The sequence below is a fragment of the Letharia columbiana genome, assembly GCF_014066305.1.
Source record: "Letharia columbiana isolate WasteWater2 chromosome Unknown Sc0000008_s0, whole genome shotgun sequence".
Taxonomy (NCBI): Eukaryota; Fungi; Ascomycota; class Lecanoromycetes; order Lecanorales; family Parmeliaceae; genus Letharia; species Letharia columbiana.
In genome coordinates, this window is record NW_023501044.1 from 674,834 (window position 1) to 695,449 (window position 20,616).

General features: G+C 41.6%; 5 protein-coding genes across 5 annotated transcripts; 2 read left to right on the top strand and 3 right to left on the bottom strand.

The window, feature by feature from the left end:
• Positions 1–1,216: 1,216 nt before the first annotated feature.
• Positions 1,217–3,358, top strand: HO173_003461 (uncharacterized protein; the record flags this gene model as incomplete). The annotated part of the gene is made up of 7 exons (XM_037305387.1): positions 1,217–1,311; positions 1,362–1,710; positions 1,761–1,866; positions 1,920–2,067; positions 2,138–2,350; positions 2,423–2,622; positions 2,679–3,358. The coding sequence occupies 7 exons, from the start codon at positions 1,217–1,219 to the stop codon at positions 3,356–3,358; spliced, it is 1,791 nt and encodes a 596-aa protein (XP_037167795.1).
• Positions 3,359–4,369: 1,011 nt separating this feature from the next.
• On the top strand, positions 4,370–6,794 carry HO173_003462 (uncharacterized protein; the record flags this gene model as incomplete). Its single annotated transcript, XM_037305388.1, has 6 exons — positions 4,370–4,399; positions 4,450–4,534; positions 4,597–4,823; positions 4,873–5,542; positions 5,595–6,548; positions 6,607–6,794. 6 exons carry the CDS (start codon positions 4,370–4,372, stop codon positions 6,792–6,794), a joined length of 2,154 nt encoding a protein of 717 aa, XP_037167796.1.
• Positions 6,795–7,580: 786 nt separating this feature from the next.
• On the bottom strand, positions 7,581–9,113 carry HO173_003463 (uncharacterized protein; the record flags this gene model as incomplete). Its single annotated transcript, XM_037305389.1, has 4 exons — positions 7,581–7,608; positions 7,664–7,840; positions 7,905–8,025; positions 8,183–9,113. 4 exons carry the CDS (start codon positions 9,111–9,113, stop codon positions 7,581–7,583), a joined length of 1,257 nt encoding a protein of 418 aa, XP_037167797.1.
• Positions 9,114–9,126: 13 nt separating this feature from the next.
• HO173_003464 (uncharacterized protein) lies at positions 9,127–10,941 on the bottom strand (the record flags this gene model as incomplete). The annotated part of the gene is made up of 3 exons (XM_037305390.1): positions 9,127–10,048; positions 10,189–10,629; positions 10,685–10,941. 3 exons carry the CDS (start codon positions 10,939–10,941, stop codon positions 9,127–9,129), a joined length of 1,620 nt encoding a protein of 539 aa, XP_037167798.1.
• Positions 10,942–11,823: 882 nt separating this feature from the next.
• Positions 11,824–14,312, bottom strand: HO173_003465 (uncharacterized protein; the record flags this gene model as incomplete). Its single annotated transcript, XM_037305391.1, has 4 exons — positions 11,824–11,951; positions 12,621–13,690; positions 13,741–13,872; positions 13,927–14,312. 4 exons carry the CDS (start codon positions 14,310–14,312, stop codon positions 11,824–11,826), a joined length of 1,716 nt encoding a protein of 571 aa, XP_037167799.1.
• Positions 14,313–20,616: the final 6,304 nt, after the last annotated feature.

The window sequence follows — 20,616 nt, forward strand, 5'->3', positions numbered from 1 at the left end:
GGAGATGGCGGGGTACTTTAGCTTGCCCCGCCATCACGTTTTTCTTTCTAGGTATACTCTATCCATGTTGTCAACCACCACTCTTTTCAGCCGGTGAGTGCGGAAGACTGCCCATCCTTTGCCCATCCTTTGCCCATCCCTTGCCCATGCGCTCCACACATTATTCTTCTTACCTCCATCTCATTAGCACACAGGCAAGACATTTGTCAGAAAAAGCGGCACTTCTCTTCCCAGTCGTATAGTACACATTCATGCATCAGACCCAAAAATGTTGGCGACCAATGTGTAGAAGCAGCCAAAAGGCGTGTTCGAGTGGTAAAGAACCCCGTCCTCGGTCGCTAAGAGCCACAGCACATGGGAAAGCTTCACACCCTCGATATCCTTGCCTGGACATCTCCGATTTCCGTGGTTGTCTTCTGAGCTAAGGTAATCGCCCTTGCGGTCCTACTATTTCCAACTGACCTGGGAAACAAGCTGGAAGGACCATTCTCTACATCTGCGCATACTACTGCCAAGGCAAATAACGGGCACAACGATATTTCTGCTCGCATATGCTCACCGCTTTAGTAATTCATGCAATGAGCAGATGCTAAATGGAAAAATAGGAACTTCTACTCATCCGTCGCGGGCTTGCGAATTCATGGTTCCCTTATATGTGCGTCGTTAGGGCCGCAGATGCTGAGATGCTCGCTTACCTGCCACTAGCTTTCTTCCACCCTTGGCATGGCCTTCTCGACCTGCAGCCTGCTTTTAATGTCGACGCCAATTGTTTTTTAGCGGCATCTTGCAGAAGAGGATACTGAGGCTAGTTCCGAGAGAGAGAAAAAAAAATATCGTACAATAATTTCCACGAGCCTCCAAGACGCCAATCCAGGACGGTATACCACTAGCAAGGCCATGACATGCATGAGCTGGCAGATACGAAGCCACACGATAGGATCTGGTCATATCCGTCTGACGTGATCGTTTGCTTGAATAGATGGGGACGATCCATCTGCAGTGCTTGTAGACCAAAGCAACTGGGATGCCTTTATCATCTTGCCTCTGCCCGCCTCTTTTCCTTCCTCTTGTAACCTGATTTACACTCGCTTTAGGTAGCAAGGACTCGCTCGCTACGGTTCTTCTTCTTCTTTCTCTCGTTTTGTTCCTCTGAACAAGATCCACCATTTCTTCCTGCGTTTCCACACTCCTACCACTTGTGCAGCGCTTCGCCATAATGAAGTCCTTTCTCACTTTGTCTACCGTTGTCGCCGCTACTGTCGCCGCCAACGGCTTGGAGAATCGGTGGTTTCCAGGTTGGAATTCCTCTACGTGTGTTCGTACCTGACATCATCGACAACCTCGATGTTAACATATGATAGCTCCTATCCCGAGACCGAGACATTGACCACTTACACCACCGTCACCACGTGCCCTCTTACAATCAGTTCCGGAAGCGCCTATCACACAACCCTAACTACCTCCACCATTGTAGTCACCAGTTGCAAGGGCGGCTGCTATAGAACTGCCACCCCACCACCACCAAAGAAGACAGCCACGATCGGGACTGCTCCGCCACCACGACCACCACCACCAAAGAAGACAACCTCGATCGGGACTGTTCCCCTACCTCCACCATCGGTTACACCCCCTCCACTGAAGCCATCCAATGGAACCACTGTGGTGGTCCCCTCCGTCTCTCTACCTCGCGAGACTCCAATCTACTCAAATGTGTGTATCTCTTGGGAAGTGGAACAGGGAAGGAGCTAAAAACGGGGCAGACCACCATTTTTAAAACCAAGACCGAGACGATTCCTACGTCACCCAGTGCCGTGACCATCAGCTATACCACGAGCACCATTTTTATCACCACTACGACGTGCCCAGGTGAGCTTTACTACGCACTCAGGGAAAGTTTTCGACTAACACGAATCGGGCAGTCACGTCGACCATCATTACGACTGGTTCCACAACGGAGACTGTCCTCGTTACTGAAACGAAGACTACCGTCATAACGAGCATCACGAGGGTCCCGGTGACCAAGACTAAAACCACAGGGACCACAAGCCTTACAACGAGATACATAACGTGAGCTTTTCCGGAGCGATTCGTAATTGATCAAAAATCCAACAGAAGCGCTGACGTTGATATTATGTAGGAGTACCACTTGCCCAGTGACATCCACCGTCGTGACGTCTAAATCGTCAATCACCACTGTGCCAATGACCCTCACGAAAACCACAGTACTCACCAGCATTATGACACTTCCGAAACAAGTGACTAATACCACGGAGATTGTTGTCAAGACGAAACCCATCGTCACCAAATCAACCGAGTCGACCAGCTTCACAACGAGCACAGTGTACATAACGTGAGTGTGAATTTCTAGCGCGATTCAACCTTTGCTTAGTAACTTGAAGTAAATGCTAATCAAATTCAACAGTACCACGACTTGTCCGGTGACTTCAACCGTCATCACGAAAGAATCTACAACCTCGACAGTGCCTGTCACCCTTACAAAGACCACCGTACTAACTAGCCTTACTACGATCCCCGTCCCCATTACGCCTGTCGTCACCAAGTCAGTCGAGACGGTCGTTTCCACCACGAAACTGATAACCTACACGACCACCTCTTGCCCAGGTATGTGTGATTTGGAACGCAAGAAGACTTCGAAACTAACTCGTCGAATTACCTAGTAACCAGCACTGTTGTCACAATCAGCGAGACGCCTAAAACCGTACCAATCACGCAGACCTTCACCATCACGACCAGTTCGATATCTACATTTCCAATAACCACAACTTCACCCATTCTCGTAACCACACCTGGAAAGGAGACTGAAACCGAGGTTCAGACCCCAGCTCCGACTCCAATTATGATCGAAACCACCATCTCCGAGACCCCAACTACGGTACTCAGTACTCCACCCCCGGAAAAGGAGACTGAAACCGAGGTTCAGACCCCAGCTCCGACTCCAATTATGATCGAAACCACCATCTTCGAGACCCCAACTACGATACTCAGTACTCCACCCCCGGAAAAGGAGACTGAAACCGAGATTAAGACGCCAGCTTCTCCAACGCCTGTAGTCATGACCACACCGGAGAAGGAGACGGAAACAGGAACGATCACCCCGGAGGTTGAGGCGACCTCCAAGACACCAGAATTTGAGAGTACGCCGGAAGTTACGCCCGCCAGTACCACAGTACCAAGCGCTCCGCTTATCACTGAAGCAACTGAGGGTCAACCCGAATACCCCGTACAAACATCTACCCCAACTTCCACGTCACCGCTCGCTTTCAAGGGTGCAGCGCCCACCAACAAGCCTGCAGTGGCCGCTTTGGCTGGCTTGGTTGCGTTCATGGCGCTGGTCTAAGAGGCCAGCGAATGGCTTGTTTTTGGATACAGAAAGATGGTTATTCTATGCGCCTCGCACTCCTTTCACGACTATCACACTCCTTGATGAAGACATGATGTATGATCTCGGCCAGTCGATATCGCTTGGAGTCGATACTTCTTACACAGTGTAATGTTTTTGGACAAATCGATTCCTGGGTTTATATACCCATTTGCGCGGTAGTTCTAATGGCACCTGCGGTGAGAGAGGAAAAGGTGGAAAGGGGTAAATGAAAAAAGGACGTAGCAAAGTAAATAATATAATTAATTATACGTTAATTACTTTTGCTTGCTTACCTACAAACTTAAGTCAAGTGCAAAGAGAAGCAAGCAAGTGGCAGCAGCACTAGCAGATGACAATCGCGGAGTTAGGTCGGAGAGCTTTAACCGGTGAAGGTATCTCGAAGCTTTTTTTCCAACTTACGATGCTGTGAAGGCAAACGTGCTCATGTATGCTATGGGTAGATGACGAGTAGCTGTAACGCTCCACGCAGCGGTTGCGTACAAATCAAACAAGACAGTACATTTACTTGACAGTAAAGAGAGTCAAAGGAGAGCGTGACATTTTTGCCGAGGGGGCCATGTTCTGCTTTACGCCTAGGGTAGTCCTACTGTACCTTAAGGTAGGTATACTTTACTTGATACGATATACAGTACTGTAAGGTATCTTCCTTCCCTTGAGGCTGAAGGTTAGCCCGGAAGTCTAAAGTATAAAAGTCGGCCCGGAATATGGGCTGGATACTACAGTAGTAAAGTGGCTCAGTGGCCTCAAGATATCATATTTCCCATTGGGTCTCCCTACCCATCACCCACACCCATCACTCATACCCACACCCACACCCACGCCCACACTCTTCCTTGTTACCGCATGACTACGTCCCTTCTTCAACTCTCTCCCCCCTAATTTGGAGCCTGAGTCTCCCGCACTCATCATAAGTATCCTGGCATCAGCACAGCAAAGCTTGCGCCTAAGGGCGCCCAAGTCTTCAGCATGTCAACAGATTACAACTACGACGAGCAGGTCCCTGGTCCTGCTTCTCTGGAAATAATGAGGTGCTGACAAAGGATCAGGGCCAATTCTTTCCTTACTTCATTCTCACCATCTCCGCCCTCGTCACCCTTCCCCTGTCATACTCCCTCCTCAAGCCGGACAAAGGTCAGAGCCCCGGCTATCCACTCGCCCGCGAGGAATGGAACAAAACACTGATGATGAATTAGACATAGAGGAAACTGCCCCTAGAATCAAGTCCAACTTCAAGCCTGCAGATGACGCTCTTATTCAAGGGCAGAAAAGGAAGCAATGGCGGCGAGAGAGGAGGCTGAAGAGGATTACAACAGTGGCTATGGGCTACTTGACAATGGCGTGGATGATGTACCTGATCATGATTACAAAGACAACTGCGCCAAAAATTTGGGACCCCTATAGTATACTGGATATTTCAAGAGTAAGAAGGAAGAAACCCGTGCTAGCACCTGGACGCTGATTGTCCCTAGTCATCAAGCGAGGCACAGATCAAGAAACGATATCGAGATCTGTCGAGGGTTTACCATCCAGACAAGGCGGTGATTGACGAGTCCAAGAACCAGACTGCCGAGGATGTCAACGATTACTGGGTTGAAGTGTCCAAAGCTTTCAAAGCTCTGACTGACGAGGAAATCCGCAACAACTACATACAGTACGGCCATCCAGATGGAAAACAAAGCTTCAGTATTGGAATCGCTCTACCAATGTTCATCGTCACAGATGGAAACGGAAAATACGTGCTACTGGTATACGGTTTGCTTCTGGGAGTTCTGTTGCCGTATATCGTGGGGAAGTGGTGGTACGGGACACAGCGTGTGACTAAAGAGAACGTTCTCCTCGCCAGTGCGGGCAATCTGTTCAAGGAATACAGGGAAGATCTCGCAGATGGAGACGTCGTCAATGCGTTGAGTTGCGGCGAGGAGTATAAGGAAGTTCTAAGTGGCAATAAGATGGACTCAGGCTTGGGCAAGATCGAGAAGAGCATCGCGCGGGAAAACGGTCCTGATCCCTCAGTATCAGGACTCACGCCTAGAGATCAAGAGAAGCTTCAAGGCTACGAAGGCGCTCGCAGGAAAGCCTCTGCTCTCGTCTGGGCCTATCTCGGAAGGGTAAGGCTGGATGGGTCGTCACTTGATGATGGTCAGTGTTCCTAAAATCTCTCGCCCAATACATAACCACTAAAAACTCGCAGAGAAATACGAAGCTGCACCTCTCGCTTTAAAACTGAATGAGGCTTTCACTGCCATCACTCTCGCGTTCGGCAGCGTCCCACAACTGCTCTCCACTTATCGCGTATCACAACACCTCATTCAAGCCGTTCCTCCAAACGCCTCGCCCCTCCTCCAGCTCCCACATGTCACACCTGAAATCGCCCGAAGGATCGAAGTACGGTTGTCAAGAGAGCATTTGACCGTCCAACAATTCATGTCATTGCCAGAATACAAGCGGCGCAAGCTTGCTACTGACCAACCTGGGGTTCTGACGCCGGCTCAATACAATGATGCTGTTGCTGTGGCTCGCCAATTTCCTCGACTCAATGTTGAAAAGGTATTCTTTAAAGTCATGGGTGAACGATTCGTCACCACCGGCTCGCTCGTCCAATTCGTCGTCAAAGCTCGCGTGATCCCTCCCGGCATAGCCAACGTTCCTGAAGTGAACGAACTAGACCTTGAGGATATCGATCCAGACGAGGATGATCTCGATGCGCTTCTTGGTCGCAAACCATCTGGGAAGGGTAGGAAGGCGAGACTGCGTGAGGGTGATGCAGCTCCGTCATCGGACGTAGAAAAGCCACTGCAACCGCCGCTGGCATATGCACCTTACTTCCCTCGTGATCACTCGCCACGCTGGCACGTCTTTCTCGCAGACAGCAAGATGGGCAAGGTCGCCGTGCCACCCTTCACAATGACCACCTTCAATAAAGCCTTGCTCGATGACCAAGGCAATCCAACATTCAACATGCAGACTTTCAAGATGCAATTTCAAGCCCCGCCGCATGCGGGGAAGTATCCGTTCGTGATGCATTTGGTCTGTGATAGCTATATCGGGATGGACAGCAAGAGAGAGGTCGTGCTCGAAGTGGAAGACAGCGCAAAGGCTGTCGCAATGGACAATGAAGAGGATGAGATCAGTGAGCCTGAAGAGGGTACGCATTTCCATCTCCCGCCGGCATCGAGACACAAACTAATGTAAAAAATTCATAGATTCACTAGCAGGTCAAATGAATGCCCTCAAGACCGGCGGCGTCTCCGGCCTTGCTGCACCGCCGAAACGACCAAAGAAACACACAGCTACCGCTGAATCGAGTGACGAGGAAAGTGACACTGAGGGCGAAGCCGAGGACACGAGCGAAACGGACACTGATACTGAAAGTGAGGATGAAAAGACGTGAAATGTGGTCAGGACTCTTCCGCGTAGATGTCAGTGAGAGATCCAGGAAGTACCGAGATTTTGGCATTGCTTCTGGCGTCACATGAGCGCATTTGTGGTCAGATACTCCGCCTAGGGGTGCATTGGCTTGCCTGTGTCTCATACCATGGTTCCTGATGGAAAAGAACGGATTTTGAAGTCTTGTCAGCCTTCCTATGGCGATGTCAATTGCGTTCGATATACGAAAAGCATTCGTAGGGAGCGGTGGCATGCTTTGGACATTGCTGGAATACGCTTTTCTTGTCTTTGTTGTGTGCAGCACCGACACTCTTGCGGATTCACTCTACGTGCCATCGTGGGGACAACGATTCGGTATGAATACTTTCATTGCTATCTCAATAATGCTCGATAACAGACTCGCTTGGATGCTTCTAATTGCAGTCTTCCAGATCGGCAGCAGGACCCTCTCTGCCATCATGCAAGGGACCCATCAACATCGATCGTAAATCATCATTTCGTCAAAGGCATGAAACCGTCGTATCATCCGCATTTGAATGTCATGCTCAAACGCAAGAAACCAAATCGCCACAAAGAAAAAGAAAGTAAGTCCATGGTCTCCATCATTCAATCGGGGCCGCCTCAAATATTTCGAAACCATGGATTAGGTGCAAATGCAAGCACTGCAAGAACCGGGTGTCGTAACTGGGAGTTCGAGTGACTGATGCAGGAGCCACCAGAGCTGTATATGGCCTAATCTGTCTCGTCGTTCATCTTTGTAGCGGCGCTGTAGCCGACGTGAAACACCCATTCAGATGTAGAACATCGAATCGATTAATCTAAAAGCTGATCAGCTAGGATCGACAAGAATGGAGCCGTGCAAATGAGACTCACTCCTTGTGGACACCTCCAGTCCAAGGCGCTTCGTTCCAGTCAAATTCTTTGCCTGGAGGCCAACGTCCGTTGACGTATTTTGCAAGATAGCATCGGCCGCGCTCGCAAAGAATGTCGGCGTAGTAAGCAGGTGGGCATATCGACACGGCTTTTGTGGCCCTTCCAAAACCATAGCAGCTTTCACAGGTCAGGCGTGCCTCTCTGAGATGGAAAGGGAAAAGGGGCAGGAGGAAAAGCTTACAGATGATGAGTGATGGTCTGAAGCTCTTCAGCACCAAGCTTCATCTCATCAAGAATCACGACGTAGTGCGAAGGTTTCGCCGTGCCTTGGAGGGCAGCGTGTGCCTGGAGGAAAAAGTCGACTATCGTAGAGTCAGCAAACCCCTCCGTTGTCACATTCAATTGGTTTGCAAGGACTAAGTCAGGACCATAACACAAACCAAAGGCATGTCTAATTCCCGCGACATGTCTGGGACTCATGATCTTGCTCGAAACAGGGAGGAAAGTGAAAGTACTCACAGCCTTTTTCCATGGTAACTCCCCGGTCGACCACCGTTCCATTCACGGGATTGCCTTTATTGTCAGCGGTCCTAGCATCCGTAGGGTAGAATCGAGTATGGTGCCTCTTGCCGACAATTACAATGGTGATCTTTGGCTGAGGCCTCGGCCCATAGATCTCCTTGCAAGCTTCCCGAATCTGCTCCAACTCATCCTCAAGCACAGTCTTGTACTGACCCTCAGAGACACCATCACGGTAGATTAATATCTTTTCTGGCCCTCGGTTGTTGGTTTTTATCCAGAGTTTGAGGCGTTCTTGCATCATGAATTTCAATGTCGATACCATTTCCTTCTTAGAATCTTGGCAGCGGATGCTACCAGGCCATTGACCGTATTCGTTGTCAATGCTTGCCACCACCGCCGCAATACTTGGCGATCCCTCCATACTCTTGGGTGCCGGGTGAGTCACATCAATACCGACGACCATCGTGTTCCCGTTGTTCAGAAACCCTAGTTGGTTTGGAAGAAGTTGGTTGACACCGCCATTTTTCAGGTTGAATTTGAGTGCAACGTTGGCATAATATTGTGCGCCTTTGGAGAGATTCTCGGCGAGAACACAGACTGAGTGGATCCCAGCTTTGACGTCCCCCCAAAATTTCACGCGGGCGTAGGTGACTGAACTGGAATTTGGCAAAATCACCAAAACCATCTTTATTCCTGTGCTGAACATAGCTTTGAAAACTTTCTCGATAGAAGCGTCGTTTGCGTCCTCTGAGCCAGGGAGAGGAGCTTCAAAGGGTTGAGGAGCGGACGGACCTTCGGTTCCGAGTCCATAATCCTTCAGAGCCCGCTTGAACGAGTCGATGTGGTTGCTCTCAAGACGCACACCACCCAATTTTAAGAACGCCCATTTCGTGATCTTGATTGGTTTTGCGAACTGCTTGCCTCTCATATTCCAAGATGCTTCAGTGGGGGTGATTTGAGATTTTCTGCCATACGTCACTGGGGGGTGCTTCAAGAATTCTCCCTTGGATCACAATCATCTTGGAGTCGACTCCAACGCCGAATGCCGCCAAGCTTGGGTTGTTGCCTCGAAATCCAATAACCCTATGAGCGCCGTTCGCTATTCGACGGGCGTTCTCAGCAGGGCCTCTCGCGGCGACCAGAATCATCTGTGATGTCTGATGGTCACTCAGTTTGCCTCTGAATGCTTGACCAGGCATTACTTCACACAGCTCCGGCGGGATCCAGACGGGCTTATCTCTTGTGCCGCAATTAAGCAGCCAGGCTTGTGGTGTATTGAGCGTGATATTGTACTTCTCTTTGAAGTATTTCTCAACTGTTAAGATCTTGCCGTCAAATTCCTCACACTGAAACGTCACCTGTTGTGCGTTCAATGGATTATCCTGTAGATTCCTACGCTTTTTAACGTTCCCTTTGTCATCAGTCACGACTTTGCCCTTGTTGTCAAGGACATCATCCAGTTGCTGCGAGAAGCCTATGATGGTCTTGATTTTGACTGCATCGGTACCATCCTTGTGCTTCATGTACTTCGTCTTAACGCGGAGCAAATGGAGAAAGTATTCCACGGTTAGCCAATCACCACGTCCATGCTGTGTTATGAGATCTAGCACATTAATCGCCGGGTAGAAGGGCGAAGTCTGAGCATTGACATTGAGTAGGGTCCGTAGGGTAGACGTGCGTACACTCGAGTAGTAGCCACGGACAGCAATGAGACCGCCCCCGAGCTTGTCGTATGTTTCGGGGTCGGTAGGGTAGTGGAAGAATTTATTTTTACCACTTTGGAAGACTCCTGTATTGAGGTTGGGCGTACGAGCAACAATGATGTTCAAGGCTTGGACTGCATCCTCCTTTCCTGTGAAGTCGCTGGGGTCAGTAGGGGTCGAAGCCAAGTATCGAAGAAGTTCTGTCGTTGGAACTAGTCCTCCATATGAAAATTTGAAGGTGTAAAGGATTGATTTGATGCAGGCTCCCGATCTTCTAGCTCTTGGTAAACAATGACGTACTCCTTGGTCCCATCGCGATCGAGAGGAAGCTCCTTGGATGTGATGACGATTGAGCCATAGTCTGTGGCCACCCCGTGACCTATGCTTCGGAAATCCTGATGCTGGAAGAGAAGCGCAAAAGCTTGCCGACGTTTCCTAGAACGCTCTGGTGGCACTAGGGGTGCTTTAACTTTCCCTGTCTTTTTGTCCTTCTTGGGCTCTTTGTGCTTGGCCGTCAGCGTAAGGGTGTACTTGAACAGCTTCTTCCCAGCATTGATCGTCATGTTGAAGTAATTGGTTCGTAGATGGATGACAGTGCCCGCGACTCCGTACCCCGGTCGGAGGGGTAGCTGGAAGTCTGCCAGCGAGAGCGTGCTCAAAGATAGACCTTGGTTCTCTTTGACAATTTGATTTTCCTTGGTCTCAACCTCCGCTTCCGGTGTAATGTTTTCTCCTGGGGGACTGAAGTATGACGAACGTCAGTGAGGAAGGTACCTAACAAGAACACAGGACAAACCTGAAGATTTTGGAGCCTGGAGTGTGCTCATCGTCGCCTAACCTCCTAAACGATGCTCCTCCACGACCGTCACCGCGCCCACCACGACCATCACCGCGCCCTCCACGACCGTCACCACGTCCTCCACGGCCAAAGTCTTGGGGATTTGCACCATCACCACGGCCTCTTCCATAAGGATTTAAGCCCCCGTCACCACGACCACGTGATTGGTCCCCACGCCCGGCGCCTCGTGGACCGCGTGGACCACGCCCGGACATACCGACGCTCCCTTGTTCTCGGAATGTAGTGCTCGTAGTGGTTACGTTGAGCAAGGCGGACTAGATGTCCGGATTGTCGTGCATTTACTCCAAAGACTATGATGAGGATGGATGCGGATCAGCTGATGTAGTAATGTTTGAACAAAGGATAATTAGTTGTAGCAAATCAATGATGACTGATTGAAAGCAGATATCAAAGCAGGCTTGACCTTTAGTAAATGTAGATGTAGGGGGTGGGGAAAGAAGATGTTTTTGAAGGGAGGGAGGGGGTTTAAATAGTCTTCCAGTTACTGCGCTAGTGTTAATTTACAGTGTTCAGGGATTCATTACTACCTTACATTCTGACTCGGAATACGGTAGAGGGAATGATTTCTCGTAAATCGCTCGGGAATTGTAATCGCTCTGACGTGATTCGCTCGGAGTAGGAGAAGCCGAGAAGGATTAATGCTCTGCTGTGCTTGCGAGAATAGTCCTCCATCATCTACCTCTCGGAGGGGCTACCTGTTCCGTTTGGGCCAAGTCACCACCACTACCACTACCACTACAACGCCCAAGTAGAGCAGCTCTAGAGTCAACTTTATCGAATCTACTGTTATGAGACGCATAGCTCTTTCATGCACGATGCAAGGAGCCGCGCTAAAGGAGCCTATACATACCTTAGGCGCAGTTCCTAAACCTTATCCGACACTAGTTCTCATGCCGCGAAGAACTCATCTTGAAAGTTTTGAAAAGCTTCTTCCATCTACTGTAAATGTGAGGTTACGAAGCACCTGCTGAGCCGCTGCCGTATGGAGTGTAGCCGGAGCAGGTCGTCAAGGTGCGCTCCAGCTCCCCGTAGATTTCTCCCGTTGCAATGATATGCGGCATTCTCCTAACACATAGTCATTCTACCAGTCCTCTAATCAGCGGGCAGAGCAGAGCACCGCTTCCAAGAGCCGCTGCTTGAAGGTCAGCATTGAAAAGAGCGACAAGTGGAGAATCGGCTGAAGTACCGCTGCAGATGGGCGATTCTACCATTTCATGACCGTTAGCGGAAGGAGCATTGATCATCGACTGCAACGTCAGTCTTCATTGTTTGGTAGAAGCAAGAGAAGTGAAGATTTTGGAAGCTGTTAATCCGGTGTAAATGAGAACATTGAAGGATTAGACGTGGAGGCTTCGTCTGGGGTTTGCAGGAAAGCTGAATGTACATCTTAAAGGCCTGTGCATGATTATAATTATCGATAGGCGTTGTTTTCAACCTTAGCAATGATGCAGCTTGTGAGACGCATATGCATCATACCTCTAGTCACGACTCCAAGCAGAGCCTAAATAGCTCCATTTGGCTACTTTCTGATGCTGAAGAGACAAGGCTCAATATCCAAGTACAACGTTACAACAAAGGAATGTGCGAGCCCTTACGAACGTGGCTATCTCCAAGAAATTGACGGTCAAGAATTGCTATATTTTTCCGAAGGAAGGGACAAGAACGCCTTTTGAATGTCGACCGAGTAGCCAACATCCACGCTTGACACTGTGCATCAACCAGGTATAATGGAGGAATTTCGCATAATTAAAGCGGGAAAGAAAAGTAGAATTGAGCTTGGGATTTGTTGCCCATAACCGAACTGCACAAAGACTTGATTTGGTTGTCGTGGCAAGTACCCATCATGTCTCTTCGACCCAACCGATTGTCTCACCGTACTTTACTTGCTGTCCCTGTTGGACACCCCATTGCCAACCACCCTTTCTTGATCCCTCAGCCCACCCGTCGTCGAAGCTTTTACGACGCCCTTTGGGTGCTTCGAAGACCAAAACGATGGAGCTCCCTAATTGGAAACCTCCCATCTCTTCTCCTTTTCGCAGTGCATGACCCCCTAATATTCTGCTTGCCTCTCCATAAGTAGCTTCCGCAAACCCTGAGTAAAGCTCTCCACGATTGGATGCTTCTTCAGCCGCTCTATCTGCAGCTGTGTCAGTGGTCAGGCTGTTTGTGCGTAGTTCACGGTCGAAGTTGATCTTGATTGATCCAACATTGGTTGCTCCAACGGGTGTGAAGCTGAAAAACCCCCATCGCCAACGACCCAACAACACCACCCTTTCATTGAGAGTGAATAGTCCGGGCAATGTTCTCTGTAGATATGGCGAGACACTGTAGAGCTCTCCTGCAAAATGGCGGCGCTTTTCGGCAACCCACGACGCGGGAGAATGAAAGCGATGATAGTCTCCTGGTGCTAGATACACCACAATATAGTATAGAGCTGTTGGCGTCCTCGAGGTTGAAGAGAACCACGATTGGCTACTGCCGTCGCCCAAAGCAAGGTCGGCACCAACCTCACTCTCTGACGAGGAACGCGGTGTCGTCGACATGTCGATGGCCCTGGAACCTTCTTGAAGCTTGGATCCTGAAAAGAGATTTGGTAACGTATACGAGATGCCATTCACGGTGGCAAATTCCTCGTCAGCCTTGACGATGTCCTCATCTCCAGGCGTGACCGATGATTCCTTTGGCTTTGGACTCTCTTCCTCTGCTTTTGATCTCTCTGGAAATTCTGTGCCCAGGAGGGCATCAAGGCTATACGTCATGCCCTTGACCTGCTCTACTTCTCCGTTCTCAATCATACCGTACTGCAGGACTCTGCCGTCGGCGGGAGACAGCAGGGCGGACGCACTAGTATCTATTGGGCGTACTCCAGGCTTCAGAGTGCGGTAGAAGAAGGAAGCGAGGTTCTTGTACTGGTGGAGATCAGACTCGGCAGCCTCAGACAAACTGAGTATCCAATCAGCGTGAGTGTCTGCACTGGTACTTTCGGCACTCACTTGACCCCAAAGATCCAAGAATATAGCCTGAAACCGGGTACCCGCAAATAGTAGGGTATTTCAAGCTCATTGAAGCGCCCCCACAATCTTGAGACCGCCTTCAACGGGAGAGTTGACATAACCTGTACCTGCCTTAGAACTTGTCAGCTTGAGAGCTCTTCGAGTTGCGCACTTTTTCCCTTCTACCAGGGGCCGCTTGGCCGTATGCGTTTTCTCTTTCTGGGCCTGCCCTTGCTATCTTTAGTCGATTCCAGCGCATCCTGCTCTGCCTGGTGTCTTTTCTTTTCCCGCTCCTGCACTCTGTAGAATTGTACAGCTCCAAGAAAGCCGATACCAAGTCCAACAGGAATCCTGTACTTCCATTGGACCTTGGTGTCTCCAAAGGCCGTACGTAATCTTGTCCTGAAAGGACCCTTATTCTGATGCTGCTCCTGTCTTGCTCTTGCGGAGGTCGAAAACCGCAGAGAGGGTCGCGTCTGCTGGCAGAGAAGACACGTCCATGTCGAAGACATAGAAGCGGTCTCGTGGAACAAAATAGGCCTCTGGCCCCAGGCTCTTCCTCGAAAAGACATGATTCACTTCCACCTTCCCAAGTATAAGTCGGAAGGTGCTTCCTGCGGGGTCTTTCTAGCTAGCCAAATGTAGTATAGCTTGTCTGGCTGGATCCTTAGGGAATCCTTCGGATCCTTCCTCCATAGAATCTACATCCTCTTCTACCCACACGAGCCTGGTCATTCTTATTCTTTGAAGGTCCTGCCCGGATCTTTTTGTGGCCTTAAAATAAGATCTCCTTTATTATTATTCTTGCGTGTCTTTAGAATTATTATTTAATCTATCCAGCTATAATCTATTATTATTCGTTTTTCCACTGAATCCCTTACTAAAAACCTTACTATAAAAGTACTTTCTTAAGTTATTTAATCTAGAAAGCCTCTTTTATCTATTAAACCTCTTCTTAAGACTTAAAAAGCCTTTAATAAATATCTTAAAAAGTTGCTATTACTTAATTCGATTTCCTAGCCATCGTCGTTATTTACTAGAACTCTCTTATTATTACGAAAGTAAGTAAATTATAGCACTATCATTTTAGCGAGTATTAGAAATCTCCTCGAAGAATTAGCTTATTACTATCGTCTTAACATCTTAGACTTCTTAAGAATTCCTCTTAATAATAGTCTTATGAATTTTATAGTCTCGTCGTTAGAATCTTATTAAAGTACGCCTTTTTTAGATTAATTTAAAGCTTCTATATAGTTTAATAATATTATAAAAGTAATTATATCTCGCTCTACGTTTACTATATATAATAACTTCTTAAGAATTACTAGTATATTAATATTAAAGTAACTTCGAAAGTTCGATTTTAATATAGAGGATTATTAAGATAAAGAAGATTATTTTCTCTTAGTTAAGTATTTAAAATATCTTAATATACTTTTTATCGATAATGCTTTCGAGTAATTAGAAAGTTATTTAGAAGCTATTTAACTTCTTATCGAAGTAAAATATTTTAATTCTTAATAAATAATCTAGTAGTTTCGAGCTATATTCTATAAGAAGTTTCTCTTAAAAGCTATAAAAGTAAGTGCGATTCTATTCGATATCGAGATTATAAATCTATATTAACGTCTTAAAGAATCTCTTACTTTTTACTTTAAGCGTATTATTAACTTAATATAGAGAGTTAAAATTAAGAATAAGCCCGCTACTACTCTTAGTACTATCTTTAATCTTCTTAAATCTATTATACTTAATATTATTCTCTATATCTTTATTAGAGAATTAAATAATTAAGAGATTTAAAAGAAAGTAATAAGAGGTATAGTATCTTCTAATAGATCTCTATATATAGTCTATAATCTCGCGAAAGAAGTATAATATATTAACGCTGAAATCTAGAAACTTCTAAATAAAGAATCGAGATTCGACTAGCTATAGTTTTATAAATCTTTTATAAAATAAAACTTATTGAAGTAGTAGATAATTTTCTTACTTACTTCTTATTAAGCTATTAAAACTTTAAGACCCTTATATTATTAGTCTTAATTCTTTTATATAAATTTATTAAAGTAGCTATTAGAGGCTTTTATAAGATCTTAATATTTTATATAATTCTAACTTCTAGAGTATCGTTATTCTTTATACGAAGTTCTAATTTCTACTTCGACTTCGATCTTAGTTTAGAATTTTAATAAAGAAAACGTTAATAGAAGCGGACTCCCGAATTTTATAGCTAGCAGTCGCTTTCGTAATTATTAGCTTATTCTAAAAGATATACTCGATTATAGTATTTCGAAAAACTCTTATATTAATAGTATAATCTATTAATCTTATAGAAAAGACGATTAGCTATATATCAAGTGTGATATTAAGAATTATATCTCTTCTTATTATAAGAATACTTTACTATTTACTTAAGAATAGTTATATCTAAAAATACTTATTTTTAAGAATAATTTATAATTAAACTTTACTTTCATTAGGTTTAAGAAGTTTAATAAATCTTCTAAATTCTATAAGACTACCTCTTCGCCGAAGCCTTTAGTAGCTTTTTCTTCTTCTTCTTCTTCTTTAGCTAGATCGAGTTAAATAACGCCTTTAAGCTCTATAGATTTATATATTTCATCTTATTCTAATTTAATATACTTCGAAGTAGTAGAACTAAATTAATCTTATTTCGCTAACGTAAAAATCGCTAAAGCTTTTCTCGATAAAGAGTTAGAATCTAATAAATAAGCTTATATAAAAGAAGTATTAGTATTAATATTAGTATCGATATCGATGTCTTAGTAATAATAAGAAAAGTAATCTAAGAGATCTTAATTAGTATCTATTTAATTATAGTAATTTATATTATAATAATTTTAGATATCTTAATATTAGTAAAAGTAGTTTAATATTAATCTAAATTTCGATACTTCTTTCTATTCGCTATAAGTTTCTACTTAAGTAAATCTATAGTAACCTTCGATAGCTATAGATTAAAAACCTTCTTTCTAAAATTAGCTATATCTATTCTAGACTACTTCCAAAAAAGAGTATTTTAAATATAAAGATAAAAAGCGAGTTAATAAGAAAGTAGAATTTTAGTCTTTAGTAAATCTATTTAATAGATTAGAATATAATTCTTCTATATCGATTCGATATATATTTAAAAGTATTAAAGTCGATATAAATATAATAGATCTTATAATATAATTATCTACTATATATAAGAAGTTAAAGCGCCTTTATACTCGAGTTTTTAAGAAATAAACTTTAAAGTCTATTGTGAATACTACGTAAGCTCCTCTAGTTAGCTTCTAATCTACTTTTATTTAATAAATTTTATAGATATCTATATTACCTTTAAGATATCCGTAAGTCTATTAATCTATATCGATATTTTTTTTTATATTAACACTATAAGTATCTATATCTTAGTCTTCTTAATAGACTTTAAAGAATCTTATTATATTAATATTTATATTCTAAATTAATATTTCTACTATAAAAGCTAAGAAGTATATATACTTCTTAAGCTCTCTTATAAATATAGATAAGACGTTTTATATTTTTATTATTATAAGAAAATAGAATAGATCTAACGTTAATCTCGAGAAATCTTATATTTAGATAAATTAAGGTTTTAATATAAATATAATATCTTCTAGATTAGTACGCCTTCTAGGGCTATATCTCTATCTACTTTCGAAGATTAGATTTAAAAGCCTTTTTATATATACGACGAATTATTATAATATCGTATTAGAATATTAAGTATAGCTTATAATTAATATAAAAGAAATCTAGAGAAATATTCGATACTTTATAACTTCGAAAGTTATATTTATTATAAAATTAGAGAGATCTAAATATCTTAATCTAATTCTCGAGATTCCGTAGCTTTAGACTATAAATACTTTTATTTTAATTTATTTTTCTATTATTTTCCTAGAAGATAGATCGAAAGATAAGGAAATCCGAAGAATTATAGGTTCGAAAATAATTTTCTATAAAGATTATAATTTATTAATATATCTTAAGTTTATTATAACTACCTCGAAAGCTATTAAGTAAGATATATTAAAGACTTTCGTTAAGAAAGTTAATTCTTTAGAATCTAATAGTTCTTTTAATTCTAAAGATAATTTATTAAATATTAAAGAGATTAAGTATTAAGATTTTTAGTAAATTAAGTCTATCTTAAGTAGAATATTAAATTATTAAAGCTTATAGAAGTCTATCTTAAGAATTTAAGCCTTTTAAATACTCTTATTATTATCTTTAAAATTCTTAATTCTTTTTTTTTATTAAAGTAAGCGATTATTATAAGCTTTCTAGACTAATCTATTAAAGTCTTTAATACTTTAAGAACGCTAGCACTATTATTTCTATAAATATCTTTTAAGTAAGTATATTCTATTAGAAGAATAATTCGTCGAAGTCTTTTATAATATCTCTTATTATTAGAATTTAAAGAATAGGCTAGCAAGCTAAAATTAGAATTAATTCTTAGATTACTTATTATTATAGTAGAGTAAAGATTATAAATACTATAATTGCTATATTAATATAAGTATCTTAATAAAGAAAATCTAAGAGATCTATCTTATATGAATCTTATTATATATCGAGTATATATTATATCTAGTACGAAGCCTACTTTCTCGAAATCTTAAAAATATTAACTTTCTTATATAGAATAGTAGTTAAGAAAGCTTATTTAAGACGATCTTAAAGATAATATCTATAAACTTATTAAGTTTATAAATAAACGTCTATCTCTATAGAACGCACGAGCTATTATAATAGATAAAGTCGAGAATTTAAAACCTACTAACGAGTCTTAAATAACTTTCAATTATTTATAAGTTACGAAGCTTTTTCTAGAAGCTTATCTCGAGCTAAGCTTGAAAGTTTATAATTACTTATCTAATTTATATTATAAATACTTATTCTCAACTAATTTAAAGCACGCGTATTTTATAATACCTCTATATTCTAATAATAAGCACTACTTTATTTTTACTATTTTAGATATTAATTAAATATAGTCTATAAGAATATAGTAGAGATTATAATCTATAAACTTTACTATAACGAAGCTAGCTTATAAAGTATTTAATTCTATTTCTTCAAAATCTTCTTTACTATATTCGTCGAATTCTAAGATTCTATTACCTCTTATATTCTATATAAACGACTTCTTTAATAGCTTTTATAACTTTAAGAATTTATTTTTCTTTCTATAATATTACTTCTTTTCTAAAATCGAGTAAATTAAATTACTCTTATTCTTTAAGAAATTATAACTATTTATATTATTAATTAAGGCCCTTAATATAACTTATATTATTAAAAGATATATTTATATTTTTAAAAAACGAGTTATTAAAGTAACTAAGTAGTTTATTTTTTTAGATTAATCGAAAGTTCGAGGTTTCTTAGAAACTATCGATATCATATATCGATAAATAAAGAACTTCGCGGAAATCGCGAGATCTCTTTTTAGATTTATAAGAAAGATAAAATAGCGATAAACTTAAGTAGAATAGCTATTCTTCGAGATTCTACGTATTAAATATACTATAAGAATAAATATATATAATATTAACTTAAGTCGAATCGTTTATATATATATTAATACTTTCGATTTTATAGTTAAGTATACTATTATATAGTATTATACCCTTATACTATAAGAAGCTACTCTATTAGAAACTTTATAATCTTAGAAACTTATCGTAATAGAAAAGAATAAGAAAGTATTTATCTTATACGATTCGTTTACCTTTAATCTTATTTAAAAGAAATATTCTACTTATAAGCGAGAACTCTACGCTATTATTATATTCTATAAAAAATATAATTACTTATATAAGTATCTATATTAATTTACTATAATATATACTAATTATAAGTCTCTTATATACTTTCTCGACTTAAATCTTTATAAGAAAATTTATAAATATTAGATTAATAGACTTTATCGCTTAAATCTTATTATTTAGTATATATCTAGATCTTAAAATAAAGCTATCGATAATTTATCGAGGATCTTATTCGATATTAAATACTTAAAGAATATTATAGTTATATGAATATAATAGAAACTAGAGAATTATAGCTTAAAATAGATTTAAAAGAACGATAAGAATAGATTTAATTTATTTTTAATAGTACTTATTAAATCGAAGTAACTTAAGATCGTTAATAGAGGTATACTATATAATATTTCTTCTTTCTTACTAGAAGCTATTTCTACTATAAAAACTATAGAATTATCTATAAAAGCCTTTAATAAGATCGATAAGAATATTAAGATTTAGATTAAAGCCTATCGTAGTAGTATCTAATTTAATAAAATCTACGAATTCCTTATCGTAGAATCTTTAACTCTTACTATTACGCTACTTTGAAAAGCTTTTAAGTATCGAGTAATATAATATATTCTATAGATCTTTTAAGAAGACATATATTTATCTTACGTATCGAAAGGAAAGATACTTACTATACTTCGAGAAGTTTATAATAAAAGTAGATATTAGACTAAAACTAATATCTTAGCTAGATTATATAATTACTACTAGTCTAAGAAAGTATAAGATATTAAAAAGTATATTACTAGATATCTTAAGTATACTAAATATAGACTTACTATTAAATCTTAATCTTTATATTCTATTAAAGTTATATACTCTTTCTAACTTATAGAAATAAATTTTATAAATCTACTTAAAACTATTAAAGTAGAATCTACTTTTATACTCGTAAAAGTCTACTATCATCTGCAAATCTGAAAAGTTTCTACAAAATTTGAAATTGCTAATCGCGCGTTTGTCGCGGAAATTACAAAATTCGCCGGATTAGTAAATCTGATTAGAATTCGTCTAA